A 17,308-nucleotide genomic window follows, 5' to 3' on the forward strand; every position below is an offset into this window, starting at 1 on the left:
CACATTTCGGATGCTCATTCTTTATGTTATTAGGGCGCGTCCACATACCTTCAAGCAGATATGTATACACCTTAACGTTATGATTCATGTCATTTCATTATGACACCTTTGTGATAATGTATATATATACATTACGGGGAGATTAGATTTAGAAATTACATTCTCTAAACTTTTAACAGCAGAGTGTCATTCTAAAATTTTGATACTCTGATGATGCAAATATTAAGGAGAATATGTAATGCAAATGTACAGTGACAATTCAAATTGGAAAGTGCAGTTTATACAGTTTGTGCAGTTCAGAGAATATAACCTATAAATTCAGAATGGATCCTGTTCAACGTTTAAAAAATATTTCAGATAATTGTAAAACTGTTTCAGTGGATCATAATATTCCACCTATAAGGTAATTATACAATCAAAATTGTAAATTCAAAAATTTGTTTTTACATAATAATTCTAGAAGACATAATAAAAAATAATTTTTTTAGAATTGAAATTCAAAATTGTTAAAAGTAATTATTACTCCTTGAATTTTTGTAAATCTATATTTTTTACATATTTATAGTTTATAATGTTCTGTTAACTTTTCTTCAATAAGAGTTATATTTATAAGGTTATATACAGATATATTCGACAGAAGGGAGTAATGTTTATATTAATGTTTGTATTTAAAATTAATAGATTTTGCAGATCTGGAGTAGAAATGATTAGACAAGCAGATATTTATTTGGCAGAGGGAACATTAGAACGAGCTTATAATATTTATATGAGATTTTTAACGTAAGTAGTAGCAATTTATTAATAAAATTTTCGATTTATATAACAGTTATTGCCGTTTTTTTAAAACAATATTCTTTTTTTTGTTGTTTTGTTAAATATGTAATTTTCTTTATATCTGATGTTTTAAAACAATTTTACTATGTAAGTCAACTGTAATTTACTTTAATGCGTTCAACCTTTATATGTATGTAAAATCAATATATTTTTATTTTAGAATATTTCTGGAAAAAATAAGAGAACATCCAAAGTACAATACAATTTCACCGAAATTTAAATTATGGATACAACAAACACTTCGGGAAGTTTTACCAAAAACGGAAGAAATAAAAAAGAAATTACTCGAACAATATGGAAAAGAATCGTTGGAAGTTGAAGAAAAAAGGAGAATTGAGAATGAAAGACTTAAACGTGAAGAAATACAAAGGTAATATCTGTAATGTATATTTAACAGAATTTTCAGTCTATATTTTTTAAAAATTGTTAATAATAATTACTATGTAATTATTATTAATTAATTATTATTATTATTATTTTGTAATTATTATTTTGAAGGTTACGCGAAGAAGAAAATAGAAAATCTTTAGCAGCTTTAGCTAAACCAAAAATAGGAATTAGTGCTGGTGCTATGATTGCTGGTGATACGAAACCAATTAAACCTTTATATCCTCCTTTTACTACTCCCATAAGTCCTCGATTAGATCCTAAAGTTACATCGTCAGAAGACAAGTAATTATTTTATTTATAATATTTATTTATTGTAATTAATTAATTGTAATATTTAAATTAAAAATGTCACATTTACAGAAAAATTCCATCTGTTGATCGATCAACAAAACCGATACTTCATGATGATAAACTCGGCCTCCGTGATATGGTTTTGCCAACAGAATTGATGAATCATTTCTTGAGACTTGCTACACCTAATACAATGAGTAAAAAAGAAACATGTGGAGTTTTAGCGGGAAAATTAGAAAGAAATAAATTAATAGTTACACATTTGTTGATTCCACATCAAACTGGATCTCCCGATTCATGTTTAACTCACAATGAAGAAGATATATTTGATTATCAGGATCAATATAATCTTATAACCCTTGGATGGGTACATGTGAGTAGAATTTTTCTATTTAAAATTTAATTATAAAATTTTCTTTCGAAAATGAATGGTAATTATTATTTTACTATTGCTATTTATTCAATTCTTAGACTCATCCAACTCAAACGGCTTTCTTATCAAGTGTAGATCTTCATACACATTGTGCTTATCAGCTTATGATGGCTGAAGCGATTGCAATCGTTTGTGCACCCAAATATGAGGAGTAAGTTAAAAAAAAATAATTAGAAAAATTTGAAAATCTTTTTTTTTTTTTTAATTTAAATCTTATTTTGTGTTTCATGTAGAACTGGATATTTCATACTTACTCCAGAATATGGTTTAGATTTCATTGCAAATTGTAGAGAAAGTGGATTTCATCCTCATCCAACTGATATGCCACTTTACAAAGTAAGTTTATTATTTTAATTTATTAAAATTTTAATCTAAAAATTCAACTATAACAAAATGCAGTTCCATACAAATACTTTTTAAGTAATTATTGTGATATTCCATTTCTCACTAATTAAACATTTTTTTGTACAAATCTTGATCCATTTTATTTATTGATTTTTTTTTTCTTTGCAGGAAGCGAAACATTGTAAACTGGATCCCATGGCGAATGTTGAAGTTATTGACCTGAGAAGAAAATAACTTATGTGATTATTGTATCACTGAAAAAAATTAACGTTTCTTAAAACTCGCAAAAGAACAGTAACTCCATTTTTTATGAGTTAATTTCTTTATATTTGTTTCAATTGTTAAAATGTATGAATTCATTTTTATGTAATTATTTTGTATTTTTTAGATTCTTTTTATGAGCTTGTTTTGAATTATTTTTATAAAAAAATTTAATATTTTTGTTAGGTTTTTTAATTTTATTATTTTAATTAGAGAATAAAAAATTTTTTTTTATTGTTATTTTTTTTTGTTTAATGAAAAAGTGGAGTTACATTGTTTTCACTAAGTAAAAAAAATATATAAATTTAACTAAAACAGCAAGTCGCTGCTTAAGCTCAAGCAGTCGTTCTTGCATGAATTGTAAAAATAAAAAAAAAAAATTGCACATTGTGAACAAAGTACGTGTATATCTATGTTAATCACAGTATTCTTTGGTATTTATTAATTTATTGTAACAGTTTCTTCACACATGAGTGTAATAGTTCTCCCAAAGTAAATGTCGCACAGAAATTTTCAGACAAACAACTTTCTCCTTCAAAGTTTGCATTTTTAAAATGAATTTAACAGACAAAAAATATAAAAATTTTATTTCTCTACATTCCAGAATTTAAATAATAATAAAATAAAAGAACAATACTATTGCATTTATTCATAAATTAAAACTAAATACCTCATGTAATGCCTGTAGAATCTAGAAAAGATGTTTGTCCGAATAAATTTCGTTATAATTTTTATAAAAAAAAAATATTTGCTCTAGAAAAAAAAATTGCACAAAGAATCTATTTAAAATCTATATTGATAAATATAAATTAAATATATTTATGAATAATGAATGAAAGTAGAGTAAGGCTTTATTGTTAGTTAAAAAAAAAAGGTTGAGTCAATGAAAATGTGTATGTGCAGAATATAAACACTAATTTATTTATTAAAAGAAAATGTTTTATTTATTTAACAATATAAAATCCTCAAAATCAAATATCAACAATATTAATTGTATTTTATCATTGATTCATTTTTTCTTATCAATGATTTTATATCTATACGCAAAATATTATTTTAAAACGATTTTATAAGGTGTACCTAAAAATGGAACTAATGATTTTTTTTTTATTTATGATATAAGATAATATAACGTGCTGCAAAATTTGGCAGTAATTTTATTATTCGTTATTAATATAATCGCTTACATTTATTTCTTTCTTTCAATAACAATGGGTCCAACGTTATCAGCATTATCCTTGTTGTGTTTTCCATGAGAACCATCACAATATGGCCACTAAATTAATTTAAAAAAAAAAAAATTATCTTAAATTAATTTTTTTTTTGCAATCGTGTGAATATATAATTTTTGTTTAGTATAATAATTTTATTTTAAAATGAACTTTCATTATATTTAATTTGACTCTTACTTTTTTAAATATATCATAAAAATAATTATCATTTATTTTTAAAGGCCAACATTGACTGGGGATTTTTATTTAAAACTAAATCACATTTTTATAACATCTTATACACATATCTAAAATTTTCTCTATAGTTTTTTGAAGTAGTTTATTCTCAAAGATCTGAACTTTCAAATGAATGAAAATAATTTTTTTTTTGTCAAGTTAAAATCGAAACAAAAAATGTCATTCATTTGAAAGTCGATAATATTTAAGGAATGTAGATTTATAATTTTTATAAATATATTTATATAAAAAAAAAAACGATTAATTTTAGATTACGAGTGTTTTGTTTGTAAAAGACCGTATGCTATCTCAGATCGAAAGTCCAATAGCGATTTGCATTTCATGCTACCTAGATCACAATGACGTCGATATAATAACCAAGAATTAACAAGACACGAATCAATTAAATTGAAAATAATTCTTAAATAATATCTTTTTGCTCTTATATCAATTCTATATAATTCTAACAGCATATTATGTAAATCAACTCCTCCCACACATTGATTATATTCAAACAAAAGATGTGGTACAGGAAATTCTCGATATTTTTTTCGTGTTGAAGACCAACTTGTAATTGATTCTAGAGGATGAATTGAAGAATAAGAAGACGCTATATAAACTGGTTTATACATTCCCCACCATTTTAGTGCAATAATATTTGTCGATTGTTCAGTTCGAAAATCATAAGCACCTCTCACTCTTTTTTTTAATTCGGAATAATTTCTAAAAACACAGCCTGGTAATTTTGATGGTCTAATTGTTCCCAATGCAAATAGCCCTCTTTCCTTAAGGGCTACAATTAAACTATGTGAATTAAATTTACTGTCTATTAATATTTTATAATTTTCACTAGATGACAAATTGTCACATAAACGAAGAACAATATCTCCATTTAAACCAAGTCCCGATGTACTTGGAAGTACATCTCTTCCTAAATAGAATTCAAAATCATAAAGAATACCACTTTTTCCAAATCGAGCAAACATTTTAAATCCCATACAGGGACAATTGTATCGGCATTTTTGACTTTTTTGATGTTTATAAGCTTTGCCGCGTATATATTGATTTAATGAACTATTATGACCCCTGAGAGGAATAATCACCTCGTCCACTGAATTGTATTCTTCGTTTTTCAATTTGGATAAATTTTTCTTCAATGCATCTATAAATGGTCGGATTTTATAAAGTCTATCATAATTCTCATGATCACGTGATTTTATTTTACTATTATCGTTAAAATGTATGTAGGTTCGAATTTCAAAAAATCGTTTTTGTGTCATAAAATCGGCAATTATTGAAAATCGTGTTGGATCCGACCAATAACATTTGATACTTGGAACTTTAACAATTCCACTGAGAATATGAATTCCAAAAAATTGTTCAATCTCCTTCTCTGTGACATTAATAGAAATACCGGATTTTTGAATTGAATAAAGATTTGTTTGTATTGTGAGATGATGTATTATTTCAGTTGTGAGAAATTGTTTAAAATAACGTAATGCAGGAATTTCTGGTATTGGTCTTGCAAATTTTATATTACAATTGCAATCAATAACTTTAATGTCGCGCGATTTCCAACGTAATGATTTTACACGAAGTCGATTTGATAATGGTGTGTCGTCTTCTGTGTCACTTTCACTTTCATCTCCCATTGTCTCAATTTTGAGACCGATTTTTGTTGTCGAATTTGATTGTGAATCTTCAATTGCATCTGTTAAAATTCCCTTTCGATGAATAAATATGTCATTTTCCTCATCTGACTCCTCGCATGAGAGATCTACGTCGGAAATATCTCCTTCCATCAGAAGAAGAATATTTTCATTTCGACGGCTTGTTCCTTTTCGAGTGATGTCTGAAAACTAAAAAAGGAACTGTGCAAGTGATCTCACTGCAAATTAAAGCGAGTGGCTCAATATATATTAACAGAATAACAATATGGACCAATTCCTTTATTGTTATTTTATTTCTATTTTTTTTGTCTTTTATACGTCGACTATTTTAAATTTTACTCTTTCCATCATTTTTATAAAAACTGTGGAATTATTTTTTACTTTCTTGTGCGCAATGTGATTAAATAAATTGAATTATTCTATTGGCGAGAGTGAGAAATATTTTTTTTTTATCTTACCAAGATTATTGGTGTTTTTCAGTTATGATAGAACACTTCGCAACAAGGCCTATATGTCTAAAAGATCTAGTTAGAATTTGCAAATCGCTAAATTTGGAAAATTTTGTATTTATTTCTTAACCCATGTCAATGAATGTGGCCTGAAAGGGATTAAAATAAATATTAAAAAAAAAACATTAAGTTGGTTCACCTGTCAGTCTTTGACAAAAAAATTTTGAAAATTTTTTTTTTAACAAAAACTTTAACAGGCGAATTAACTTAAACTAAATTAAAAATTGAAAAAAAACCAAGTTGAAAACTGAAAGAAACATATATACAAATTAAGCAACTAAATAAAAGTGACAATTAAGTTTGATAATTAAATAAAAATGTCAGATGAAATTCTCTAGTTAAATAAAAATGACAAATTGAATGAAAATTAATTAATAAATAAATAATTAAAATCAGATAAATAACAATAGAAAAAATTTAAGAGAGGAGAATTATTTTTTTTTAAATAGGTCATTTAAAAATAAAAAAGTGTTTTTAAAATAGAAATGTAAAAAGCGCAAATTTATTTTATTTTCTCTCTAATTAAAAATGAATAAGCAAACATTTTTCTCCTGATAATAATTTTTTGAAATTGTTATTATATTTTTACCATACTATATGAAAATTCGTGTCAAATCTATAAGCTTTACATAGTATATAAATTACTTACATTATCACTTCTCCAACATCGACAAAATGCTGCTTTCTCAGCTATATTTTCAATATCAACACAATCCACAACTTTATTTGAATCCTTTTGAATTTTTGGATTTATCATTCCGCATGTCTAAAAATGAATAATTTAATTTAAACTTAAAATTTTTAATTAAAGAATTTATTAAAAAAAAATGTTAACACAAGGAAATATAACTTTGGTTCATTCCAAAGTTCAGTTTCCATTGACAATTATTTTTGCTTATATTCAATGTTCTTTTTGTAAATTTATTAATTTGATTCAAAATATTTTGAAATTTTCGTTCGTCTCTTTAATTTCTAAAATTCCATTTATCAACTGAAATTGAAAACAAAATTGAAAAAATTGATTCTTTATCGGACAAATAAAAGTCACATGAGAAATATTGTTAGAAAAAAAAAAATCTCAACTTACTGGAGGCCTAGCTAGAGGACAAAATGCTTTATAAGACATATAGCCTATCCCGGCCAACATAGCAGTCGGTGGAATTAAACTCAGCCAATCCTTCACTAAAATCAAACATGTAGGTCATTCTTATTTTCTTTTAGAAAAAAATGGAATTTTTTAAAAAAAAAGAAAATATTGAATGTAGTAAAATTCTTTCTAGGTCAATTTTAATTCATTTTACAAATTAATATTTCATAACGAATAATGATGACAATGCAAATTATTAATTATTAAATTCATTACCTCCAAGTCTAAACCATCCTCCTATTGAATTTGGAATTGGTAATCCCGCTAAATAATCTGGAACTGATACTTTAACTAAATGTGAGAAAGACTCCATGTTGATTACGGTAATGAAAAATGTAGAACCAAAAAGAGTATAAATATGGAATATAGGTTTATTACAATGATTTAGTCACCTATCACGTTTCTGTATACTGTAAAAAAAAATATGGGAAAAAAAGTAATAAATCTGCGCAGTATCAATGAGCAGTCCTATCGTTGATCCAATGAAATTTCTCGTTTGTAATTTAAATTCCCGTCGAGAAACTCGTCTATTAAATTCTATTCAAACCGCGAAGTTTTAAATTTTAAATCCCTTTAAATACAATTACAAATATTATTATTTTTTTTAAATTGACACTGAAAATTGTTTTAACCATAAAAAAATCATAATCTTTTCTTAAAATTTTCATTGATAAAAATTATTTATTCATTAACATTAAAATAAAATTATTTTGCAATTGTTTTTTAATTAAATTTTTTTAACAATTATTTATTGATACCAAATTTGATTTAAAAATCTACTATCGGTATTTTTTTTAAGAAAAATATTTCACTGCGCTTTATAAAAGAATTTATTCATGCATTTACATTAATGAACATTTTTCTGTCGTACAATTTTTATTTACACAATTAAATAAACATGTGTTCAATCGCCAGATTGTTTATATTTTATATAATATTACATTGTCTTTGTTTTTTTTTTCATTCTCCAGACATTCCATAAGATATTTTGTTTATTTTAAAAACGATTTTTACTATATAAAAATCATTAAAAAATCAAAACATTCTCAAACTAGAAAAACGAACTCATTTTTTAAACAGTAATAATAATAATCATTATTATTATTAAAAATTAATGATTCTAATTTTATTAATAGTCTATCGTTTCACTGAAATATAAATAGGCCAATTTTATTAATTAATTAAACAGTCGTGTTTCAATAAAAGAAACATTTTTTTAAACTTATAATCCCCTTTACATATCACCTTAACGTTTCAACAGAACACAATTTTTAAAAATTCAAATTATAATAAATTAATTGCAGTAAAACGTAGGTAAATGTGTCAAAATCTATTAAGTTATTTACACTTAATTATTAGTATACATAGTAAATTTTATTTAACGCAAAAAAAGTGAACTTATTAAAAATATCAAAATCAATCACAAGAAAAAAAAAATATATCGAAAGTTTATTTTATTTTTTTTTTTGATTAGTAATCATTGTTCTTTTTACAGAACCAATGTATAAAGCAACAAATAACACATCTTACAATGTTTTTTTTTTTTTTTTAAATTAAATAGACGCAATATTTAATTATTATAAATAAACTTCACTGCTATAGAAATCTCATTGCAGTCAATATACAAAATGTGAAGTCAAATTCACACAATAATTGCATAAAAAATTTAATACAATTTATATGAAAAAAAGACATTGAATTAATGCTAATAAATTTAGTATTTTTATTTTAATAATATTTAATGTATTAAATTTAAGTTTTATTAAAAAAAAAAAAAACATGAAAATGTCTCCACATAATGTTTATTTAGGATTTTTCGAACAATATTAATTTAAATCAGTTCTATATGATAAATAATATCTTCACTCGAATGTTTGTGAGGATATCTAACTTATTAATTTGTTGCATACATTTAAAATACGCTTACGTACGTTTAATTTTCTTATACTATTGCTAAGTTGGAATTTTTAATTTACATTACCATCGCATAGCAAGAATGGTCTATTTACAGAAGGATTGATTTCTTTTCCATAGTTTTACTTTCTTCCGTGTTTAACACGAGTTTCTAGTGCAATTTTTTTTTTCTATAATTAATCGTTACGATTAAAAAGAAGGCTGGAATTGTTTGTGTATTGTGTATATGTGTGTATGCTTCTTTTTATTCTATAAGGTGCTGACTTAATCTTTTTTATTTTTATTTTTTTTTTTACAAAGAACGCGTTATCTTAGCAACATTGCTAACATAATAATAAAAGTATATGTTATAAACTAATAACTATCTATAACCGGTGTCAATTGAATATCATTAGAATTGGATATTTTCTGTTTTGTTAAACATATTAAAGCATTAACTATTAATAATTTTTTATGAACACTGAGCTTTCAATAATTTTTTAATAGAAGATAATTTTTTTTTCTTTTTAAATGACAATCGAAGGGGAGATGATGTATTATTAAAAATCTGCGCAGTATTTTCTTATCTTTCTTTTTAAATATTATAAACGTTAATAATTTATTTTTGTTTAATTTCTAACAAATATATTCTGTTCAAATCGATGTAATTTCATTATAAAATTAGATACTTTTGCTTATAGAAAAAGTAAGAATGGACAAAAAGCATTCCCATATTTGCAGAAGCTTTTCTTTTTTATGCAAAGTATTTCAAAATTTTTTTCTCAATTTTACATTTTTTTTTTTTTTTTTTTTTTTTTAAAGAATTTCACCGTTTCACAAATTATTTGAAAAGTATTTATAATTTTATTATTATATGTATTATGCAAAATATTTTTAAAATTTGAAAAACAAAACTTTCAAAAATAATTTTTTTTTAAATTATGCCAAAAAATAAATTAATTTCTAAAATTTTCTTCGTATAAAAAGAAGTTTTATGAAAAAAATTGCAATTTAAAATATTTTATATTAATTGTAGAAATGTTTTTGGTCAGAATTAGCAGATAATACAAATTTTTACTAATTAGTTTAAACAAATAAACAATTGACATAACTGATATCTTTTTTTTTTGTGAAAAATGTTCCTTTTTTAAAATATTGAACTTCATTTATAAAATTAATTAACTTAAGAGTAGAAACGTATTTGTAATCTTTCAAATAATCTGAATGCCTGTTTGTTTATAACATATTAAATTCACATTCTTTTAAAAATCAAATTTTCAGTCGTGATTTCAAGAATAAATTGTTTTATAAAATGTGGTATTTAATGAAATTAGTGAAAACAATTAAAGCTGATTAAATAAATTTTCTTAAAGTAGCTTGAGTCAGTTGGTCACATTTACCATAATAAATATTTCTCAATTTTCATTAAGGTGATTCATTTTGTCTTAGTTTCTCTCTCTCTTTCTCTCTAAAGTTAATGTTGGAAATTATAAAATAAAAAAAAATCTCATTATATACGAGTTTCTCAAAATCGATAAAAACAAATTCCACCCAGTATTAATTCTTTCTTTTTTTTAAAAAAAAGAATTTTTATTATTATTTAGAATTTAATATAGTTATTAAATTAATTATTATGCCAAATTATATATTTCGGTAAAAACATTACGATAATTATTAAATATATTTTTATATATTACTATTAAATCATTTAATAAAAATGTTTAACTAATTTATTTTTGTCTATCTAATAATTAAATTTTTCTAAATTTAATACAAATAAAAAAAAAAGAATAATAACACAAATAACAAGAAATAATATAGAAATTAATAAAAATTTCACCTGTCGAGCAGAATCGTCATTAAAAAAAAAAAATATATTTGATTTTGAGAATCTTGAAAAATTTCCAAAATTAACTTTTTTTTATCGTATCTGTATGAATATTGAGACAGAGAATTACCTTAATTGTGAAAATTATGAAAATGTGAATAAAATTATCATGGCTGGTATGAAAGATTTTTCACACACTATATGTATATTACAAGGTACAAGTTTAGAATGACAATATCACAAATATACATTGTTTAAAGCTTTGCAGTTGTCATTATTTAAAATGAGCGTGTATTGATAATAAATTATCATAATTTTAATATCCGCAAAGCTTTTTTTTTTAAGAAAAAAAAAAAGAAAAAAAAAAACCTCTTTCAATTGATAAATTGTACGTCATGAAAATTACCTTGATGAAATAGAATAACCATCCAGCCATTTCTCAGAGATCGCACTGACGTATTTTCTTTTGTTTTTTAAGTAAAAATTTGGTTTTATTTTTAAGATTTTTCTCATGCCATTGAGATAGTAACGTTAATTCCCAAATTACCATTGTCGGCGAAAAGCTGAGCAATAGACGTATCAAAAACAAGGCAGTCAGAATTAAGAATCGCAGACGATACACCTTCGTGTATGGATCGTGGCATTGCCTCCCATGTTAAACGTCGTCGATGACCATTTAATTCCAATCTATAATTAATTTTTTTCATTTTAAATTTAGTTATTTACAATTTTTAGATTTAAAAAATATGAAAATAATTTTTAAAATAACAATTACCTATATGCAAAATTTTCTGCTTGTTTTCTAGAACCAATTAGCTGAACAATAGCGAAAAATTGTTGATGACCATCATACTTCTCTTGTTTTTCGAGAACAAGCATAAAATGATGACCAAAACAAGATTGCATCATAACCCAATCAACGGCTCCCGGTAAGTTAATATCAGTTGCTAAAAATACGATATCTTCTCCTAGAAATTAAGAAAAAAAATTTAATACCCTGTGATTATTAGTGATAGTACAAAAAAAGTGCACATTTATCAAATTAACGAATTTCGTGAAGTAAATAAAGAGGATTTTTTTTTAAAAAATATACCTTGGAGGGTAGTGATACTTTTGTGACTTAGCACAAGGTGATTCATTACTTGTTCCAAAGAACCCTGCCACTTGCAGGAAGCGCCAGGACAAGGGCAGCTATATGGACGGTATTCACAAGCATCCTCATGATCTGGTTTTTCAGTATGCACTAATGAAACAGTGCAACCACTTGTCGAATATTTGCAAGGGAACATAACGTTGCTTGCTACTTTTTCCATTGCAAGATTACGAATATTACCTTAAAATAAAGTTTTATTAATTTTTGTCTATTGATATTAATACAGATTAATTAAATAAATAATAGCTTAATTAAATATATGTATGTGTAGTGCATAACAAACATTTTACTACACAATAATTAAAATAATCTTCCACATGGATAATTTCTCTTTTAAATAAGAAAATTGATAATTTTTTATTGTATATAGAAATTATATTACCTAAAGGTCCACGACAGGTAGGACAACACGTTAATTTAGGTCTGCAAATACTGCAAACAAGATGTCCACTTTGGCACTGTAATATCGGTGGTAGTACGTAATCAAAACAAACTGGACATTCAAAGAGACTCGCTAAGTCAGTAGAATTACTTAAAGCTGTCACAGCTGAAGCTGAGGTGCTTGCAACACCTCTTCCTCGCTTTCCTGTATTTAAGGTTAACTGGGACATGTTTTTCTGTAAATTGTGGTCCAAAGCAATGTACTTTGGTCGCACAAAACAGTATATAACGAAATCTTCCAGCGATGAAATTTATTATCTCTCAAACTAACATTCCTGTATAATTTCCTTAAATTATATCTGAAACATGTATGTACATTAAAAAATAATTTTCATCTTTCTATTAATTTTCTAAATTAACATAACTAATTTAAAGTATAGAAAATGAAATTTTAATTACATGACAATTAACAAGACTTGACAAAAAAAAAAAAAAATTCTATTATGAGTGGATAATGGAAAGTATAGTGACGTAAAAATGACTAATATTATGGTATATACAACAAATAAATAATGGCAAGATCATGACACCTCTGACATGTTTTCTCTATGCCTTCCATTATGGAAAATTCCATCCCTACTCATCTTTTATTCACTTGTTACTAATTGACTAGTTTTAGGGGGTGTGGATTAAATGAAAATTTAAGAAAAAAAGAATTTCTTCTCAATTACTTACCTAAAATAAAAATAAGGCAAAAGTGAAAAATCGTTGCAACTTGCACCTGAGGATTTGAGTGTTACGTGATCGAGAAAAAGAAAACTTAAAGTAGAAGGCTGAAGGCACTTGAGCAAAGCGACAATTATAAATTCGTTGACACCGTGATCCTCATTAAATAGAATTTCATATAAACGTATACGATGATTTATAGAGAATCATTGATGATAATCGGATTAGACCATTATTAATTGTCATAAAGCAAAGCTACATCCCGATAAATCGTAGCCGTGGTGGCAACACCAACCGCAGAATAATTGGCAAAGTTCTTGTTTGAATCATAACCTCTCGATCGTCTCACGTACACTCCAAATTATACACAAAAACTTGAAATTAAATAACACAATGTTACTGCGAATATTAAACATTGATTAGATTAAACACACACTGCATATTCAATTGATCAAACCCATGAAGCCGCCATTGTCTTTTTTTAAGGTGCATTCACAATGTTCAATTATTGCATTTCACCATCATGCAACGTTCACAGTTGTTTTTATTTCCTTATATTTTTGTTTACAAAACAAAATATTACAAAATTCTTTTTTCTTGATGATGATATTATTTTTGTAAATAATTTAAAACGCTTTTTTTAAAAAGAATTTTTAACATTTCTTTGATATTTTGGATGATGTTTAATCTAACGTAAATTAGCGTAAAATGCGTATAATACGTCAGAAACATGTGCGCATAAAAAATGTCATTTAGGTTGTGACTTCTTTTTTTTTTTAATTTATTATTTACATATGTTGATTATGTCATACAAAATTTTCTGAGAACAGATGTTTTTTTTAATAACAAAGAAAAAGAAGAGTATTATTATCTTTTGTATGCATATTCTTAGAATATGTTACACGATATATGAGTATAAAGATCATATGTATTTTCAATTTTTGTTTAGAAAATTTTCTTAACGCAGTGGTAAATTAGAAATTATAATAATTTATGTCAAAAATTAAAATTGGAGGGGATATAGTGTATTTAGGAACGAATTTTACAAGACTCCGTGGCGCAACGGTAGCGCGTCTGACTCCAGATCAGAAGGTTGCGTGTTCAAATCACGTCGGGGTCATGTTTCTTTTTTATTAATTGAAATTCCCCTGCTGACTTTGCATTTATTAATTATTTTTTTTTCGATATTAAATACTCTTGAATTGTCATTAATTAAGTGAAATGAAATTCCACAGTGTGTGTGAGATGAAGCAATATTTTTTTTATATTCGTGTATTATAAATCATAAAATGTTATTTATGAAAAATTGATTATTTCTAATTGTTTGTTAATTTTTATTGTTATTTAAAATAATTACAAAACATATTTTTCTTTTACAAAAATAGGCCTATGTTTAAGTACAGTTGTAGGAAAAACTTTAACTAAATAGGCGCCGTGGCTTAGTTGGTTAAAGCGCCTGTCTAGTAAACAGGAGATCGGGGGTTCGAATCCCCCCGGGGCCTTTGGTGGATTTTTTTATTAATTTTTTTAATACTCAATATAACAATTTTCATAAATTGTTATAGTTATAGTCGTTCATAAATCGTTGATCTTTAATTATTTCATATTTGTAAATTTTTTTACATTATCCAAGACATCATTACGAGATAAATGATTGGTTATTGTATTGGAAGTCACAGCTGTCTTAAAAAAGCTCAATCTCTTGATTCCTACTAAATCAGAGGACGACCAAGAAATTATAAGATTATTGTCATCCTCATCATTTTCAGAGGAATTTCCATTATTTTTTATTTCATCTGAATATTTTTTTAATGATTCTTGAAATTCATCAACTTCTTGTTTAATACTTTTCGTTATTCCATTTTCATTTTCAACTTCCAAAGTGTTGAGTTTTTTATTTTTAAGAGAAAAATCAGAAAATGGATTGTCAATTTTGATAAAGTTGGATTTAGTTGTTTCTTCGTTATTTGATTTTGAAATAATAATATCTTCCATTTTTGAAGTACCTGAAAAGGAATCATTTTTTTTTCACATTGAGAAATAACTTCTTATTTTAAAAAAATAATTATTCAAATTTCACCTGGTTGAGGTTCTAATATATTATCAACATTTTTTGATATTTCTTTTTTCTTTTGGATTTTATATTTTTTATTATTATGAAAATCAGTTGATTGATAAGGTTCATAAAATTCAGAAATTATTTCACGTTCAATCTGAGGAAAATTTCTTTTTTAAAATAAACAACAAAATTAGGTTTAAAAATAATCTACATATTTTAAAATTGTAGCAACTTAAAATAAGACTCCTTTTGTGAAAATAAAATTTTCTTTTTACTCTCAGTCGAATATTATTGAATTAAAATAATATTTGTAAAAATTGTTTATGATTTTATAACTTGCAAGTGTTTCGTTGCTAAAATCAACTTTGATTTCATCATCTTCTGTTTCTTTTATTTTTAAATTTTCCAATATTTTTGCTTCATGTTGAGCAATGATATCTTCAAACTCCTTTTCTGGATTAAATGGAGTGTCTATAAATGTAATAACTAGAATTAACATCACATAAATATTAAAAACCAAATTAAGTTATTTTAACTTCGCCTGCATAATATATATAATTTACCATCATTTGAATTATTTCCAGAATTTATTTCTTTTAATTTATTATTATTATTAGAATCTGTATTAATGTTAATTGTTTCCTTCTTTTCCTTTTTAAATAAACTCATTTTTTTTCCTGATATAATTTTAACGAGAAAATGTGTTTATTATTTTCATTCAAACTTTATACTTATTTTTAAAGCAAAAAAATATTTTACCTTTCTTTCTTAATTTTTGGTCTTCTTTGAGGTTAAATTTAATTAAGGTGGTTTTTTTTATTTGATTGGTGTGATTTGAGTTAATGGAAATGTCACTTTTATTTGCTTTTAATGACATTTTTTTGTTGTTTCTTTTTGTTACATGGTAAATTGTTTACTTTTTTAATTTTGCAATGAAAGACATTTTTTTCTTATAAAAGAAAGTACAATTATTTCAGTAACATTTTATTTTAAGGTTTTATTGACACCTTGATGAAAATATTTATTAAAAATAAAAAATTGACTGTCAATTTAAAACATAATTTATTTAGATGTTTGAAATGATTTTAGTATTCTTTAAATATTTTAAGTAAATTGAAAAAAATTGTTTTAATTAGTCGAAGGATGTTTTGGCTATTAATATAAAAATAATTATTACATTAAAAATCAAAAAATACGACGAGGATGGGATTCGAACCCACGCGTGCAGAGCACATTGGATTAGCAGTCCAACGCCTTAACCACTCGGCCACCTCGTCAACTTGTGTAACACATTTGAAGTAACACGTTATAAGTGAAGGTCAATCAAATTTGCATATTAAAAAAAAATTACAACTTTTGAAATTAAATTTAATTTAAAAACATTAATGTCTCAATCAACGTGATGACATTTTTGAGAAATTCCACTCATTTAGTTCAGTATAATATAATCCGTATGGCATGTGGAAAACACCTTTAAAAACAGCTCCAGGTTTGTAGCTATTGTATTATGTGCCCTTCACTTTTCATTTTACGATTAGGGAAAATAAAGAATAAAATAAGTTTACTTATTATTGATTTAAATAATTTTTAAAATCTCTACTCACAATAATATTGATTTATAATATAATTTTGAGGATAATGATATTTCAAAAAAACAATTTTAATATTTGTTGGAAAATTTTAGTGACACCCTTAGTTCCACGTGTGTTAAAATCCATCTGTCAAGTGTCAGAAAAAACATTAATATTTATTATATATATATTATAAATTATTAGTAATATTTCACAATGCCAGATAAAATAATTAAATATTATTTACACGCAATTAATAAACATGAAATCTTTTGGTTATTAATTCCATTATATGAAATATATTACACATAACCTCCAAATTAAAACTCACATATTTTCATGAAAATAAAAATATATAAATTAAAATAA

At 24.9% G+C, this 17,308-nt stretch overlaps 5 protein-coding genes and 3 non-coding genes across 9 annotated transcripts; 3 read left to right on the forward strand and 5 right to left on the reverse strand.

The window, feature by feature from the left end:
- Positions 1 to 83: 83 nt before the first annotated feature.
- LOC127288112 (STAM-binding protein-like A) lies at positions 84 to 3,787 on the forward strand. The gene is made up of 8 exons (XM_051315376.1): positions 84 to 403; positions 682 to 780; positions 995 to 1,204; positions 1,333 to 1,506; positions 1,585 to 1,888; positions 1,987 to 2,099; positions 2,182 to 2,284; positions 2,462 to 3,787. The coding sequence occupies exons 1-8, from the start codon at positions 324 to 326 to the stop codon at positions 2,525 to 2,527; spliced, it is 1,149 nt and encodes a 382-aa protein (XP_051171333.1). The 5' UTR covers positions 84 to 323; the 3' UTR covers positions 2,528 to 3,787.
- On the reverse strand, positions 2,286 to 7,757 carry LOC127288120 (CDGSH iron-sulfur domain-containing protein 2 homolog). Its single transcript, XM_051315387.1, has 5 exons — positions 7,545 to 7,757; positions 7,269 to 7,363; positions 6,831 to 6,947; positions 3,742 to 3,830; positions 2,286 to 2,512 (listed from the first exon to the last, which is right to left on the reverse strand). The coding sequence occupies exons 1-4, from the start codon at positions 7,639 to 7,641 to the stop codon at positions 3,744 to 3,746; spliced, it is 396 nt and encodes a 131-aa protein (XP_051171344.1). The 5' UTR covers positions 7,642 to 7,757; the 3' UTR covers positions 2,286 to 2,512; positions 3,742 to 3,743.
- LOC127288107 (piggyBac transposable element-derived protein 3-like) lies at positions 3,738 to 6,420 on the reverse strand. The gene is made up of 2 exons (XM_051315368.1): positions 6,131 to 6,420; positions 3,738 to 5,861 (listed from the first exon to the last, which is right to left on the reverse strand). Exon 2 carries the CDS (start codon positions 5,802 to 5,804, stop codon positions 4,275 to 4,277), a length of 1,530 nt encoding a protein of 509 aa, XP_051171325.1. The 5' UTR covers positions 5,805 to 5,861; positions 6,131 to 6,420; the 3' UTR covers positions 3,738 to 4,274.
- Positions 7,758 to 11,396: 3,639 nt separating the features above from the next.
- Positions 11,397 to 13,809, reverse strand: LOC127288114 (E3 ubiquitin-protein ligase SIAH1-like). Its single transcript, XM_051315379.1, has 5 exons — positions 13,319 to 13,809; positions 12,585 to 12,942; positions 12,143 to 12,382; positions 11,825 to 12,017; positions 11,397 to 11,736 (listed from the first exon to the last, which is right to left on the reverse strand). The coding sequence occupies exons 2-5, from the start codon at positions 12,811 to 12,813 to the stop codon at positions 11,559 to 11,561; spliced, it is 840 nt and encodes a 279-aa protein (XP_051171336.1). The 5' UTR covers positions 12,814 to 12,942; positions 13,319 to 13,809; the 3' UTR covers positions 11,397 to 11,558.
- A 548-nt stretch (positions 13,810 to 14,357) lies between these two features.
- On the forward strand, positions 14,358 to 14,429 carry Trnaw-cca (transfer RNA tryptophan (anticodon CCA)). The gene has a single exon. It is a non-coding gene; the product is annotated as a tRNA-Trp (tRNA).
- A 308-nt stretch (positions 14,430 to 14,737) lies between these two features.
- Trnat-agu (transfer RNA threonine (anticodon AGU)) lies at positions 14,738 to 14,811 on the forward strand. The gene has a single exon. It is a non-coding gene; the product is annotated as a tRNA-Thr (tRNA).
- LOC127288113 (putative uncharacterized protein DDB_G0287413) lies at positions 14,784 to 17,278 on the reverse strand. 2 transcript variants are annotated; one of them, XM_051315378.1, is made up of 7 exons: positions 17,187 to 17,278; positions 16,973 to 17,086; positions 16,128 to 16,887; positions 15,932 to 16,045; positions 15,709 to 15,839; positions 15,390 to 15,522; positions 14,784 to 15,315 (listed from the first exon to the last, which is right to left on the reverse strand). In XM_051315378.1, exons 3-7 carry the CDS (start codon positions 16,243 to 16,245, stop codon positions 14,906 to 14,908), a joined length of 906 nt encoding a protein of 301 aa, XP_051171335.1. In that variant the 5' UTR covers positions 16,246 to 16,887; positions 16,973 to 17,086; positions 17,187 to 17,278; the 3' UTR covers positions 14,784 to 14,905. The 2 variants fall into 2 exon arrangements, with proteins under 2 accessions (XP_051171335.1, XP_051171334.1); XM_051315377.1 differs by lacking the exon at positions 17,187 to 17,278 and having other exon boundaries at positions 16,973 to 17,147.
- On the reverse strand, positions 16,564 to 16,645 carry Trnas-gcu (transfer RNA serine (anticodon GCU)). Its single transcript has one exon. It is a non-coding gene; the product is annotated as a tRNA-Ser (tRNA).
- Positions 17,279 to 17,308: the final 30 nt, after the last annotated feature.

This window comes from Leptopilina boulardi, unplaced genomic scaffold, assembly GCF_019393585.1.
Source record: "Leptopilina boulardi isolate dan_hultmark-lab unplaced genomic scaffold, ZJU_Lbou_2.1 LbouV2_38, whole genome shotgun sequence".
NCBI classification, from domain to species: Eukaryota; Metazoa; Arthropoda; class Insecta; order Hymenoptera; family Figitidae; genus Leptopilina; species Leptopilina boulardi.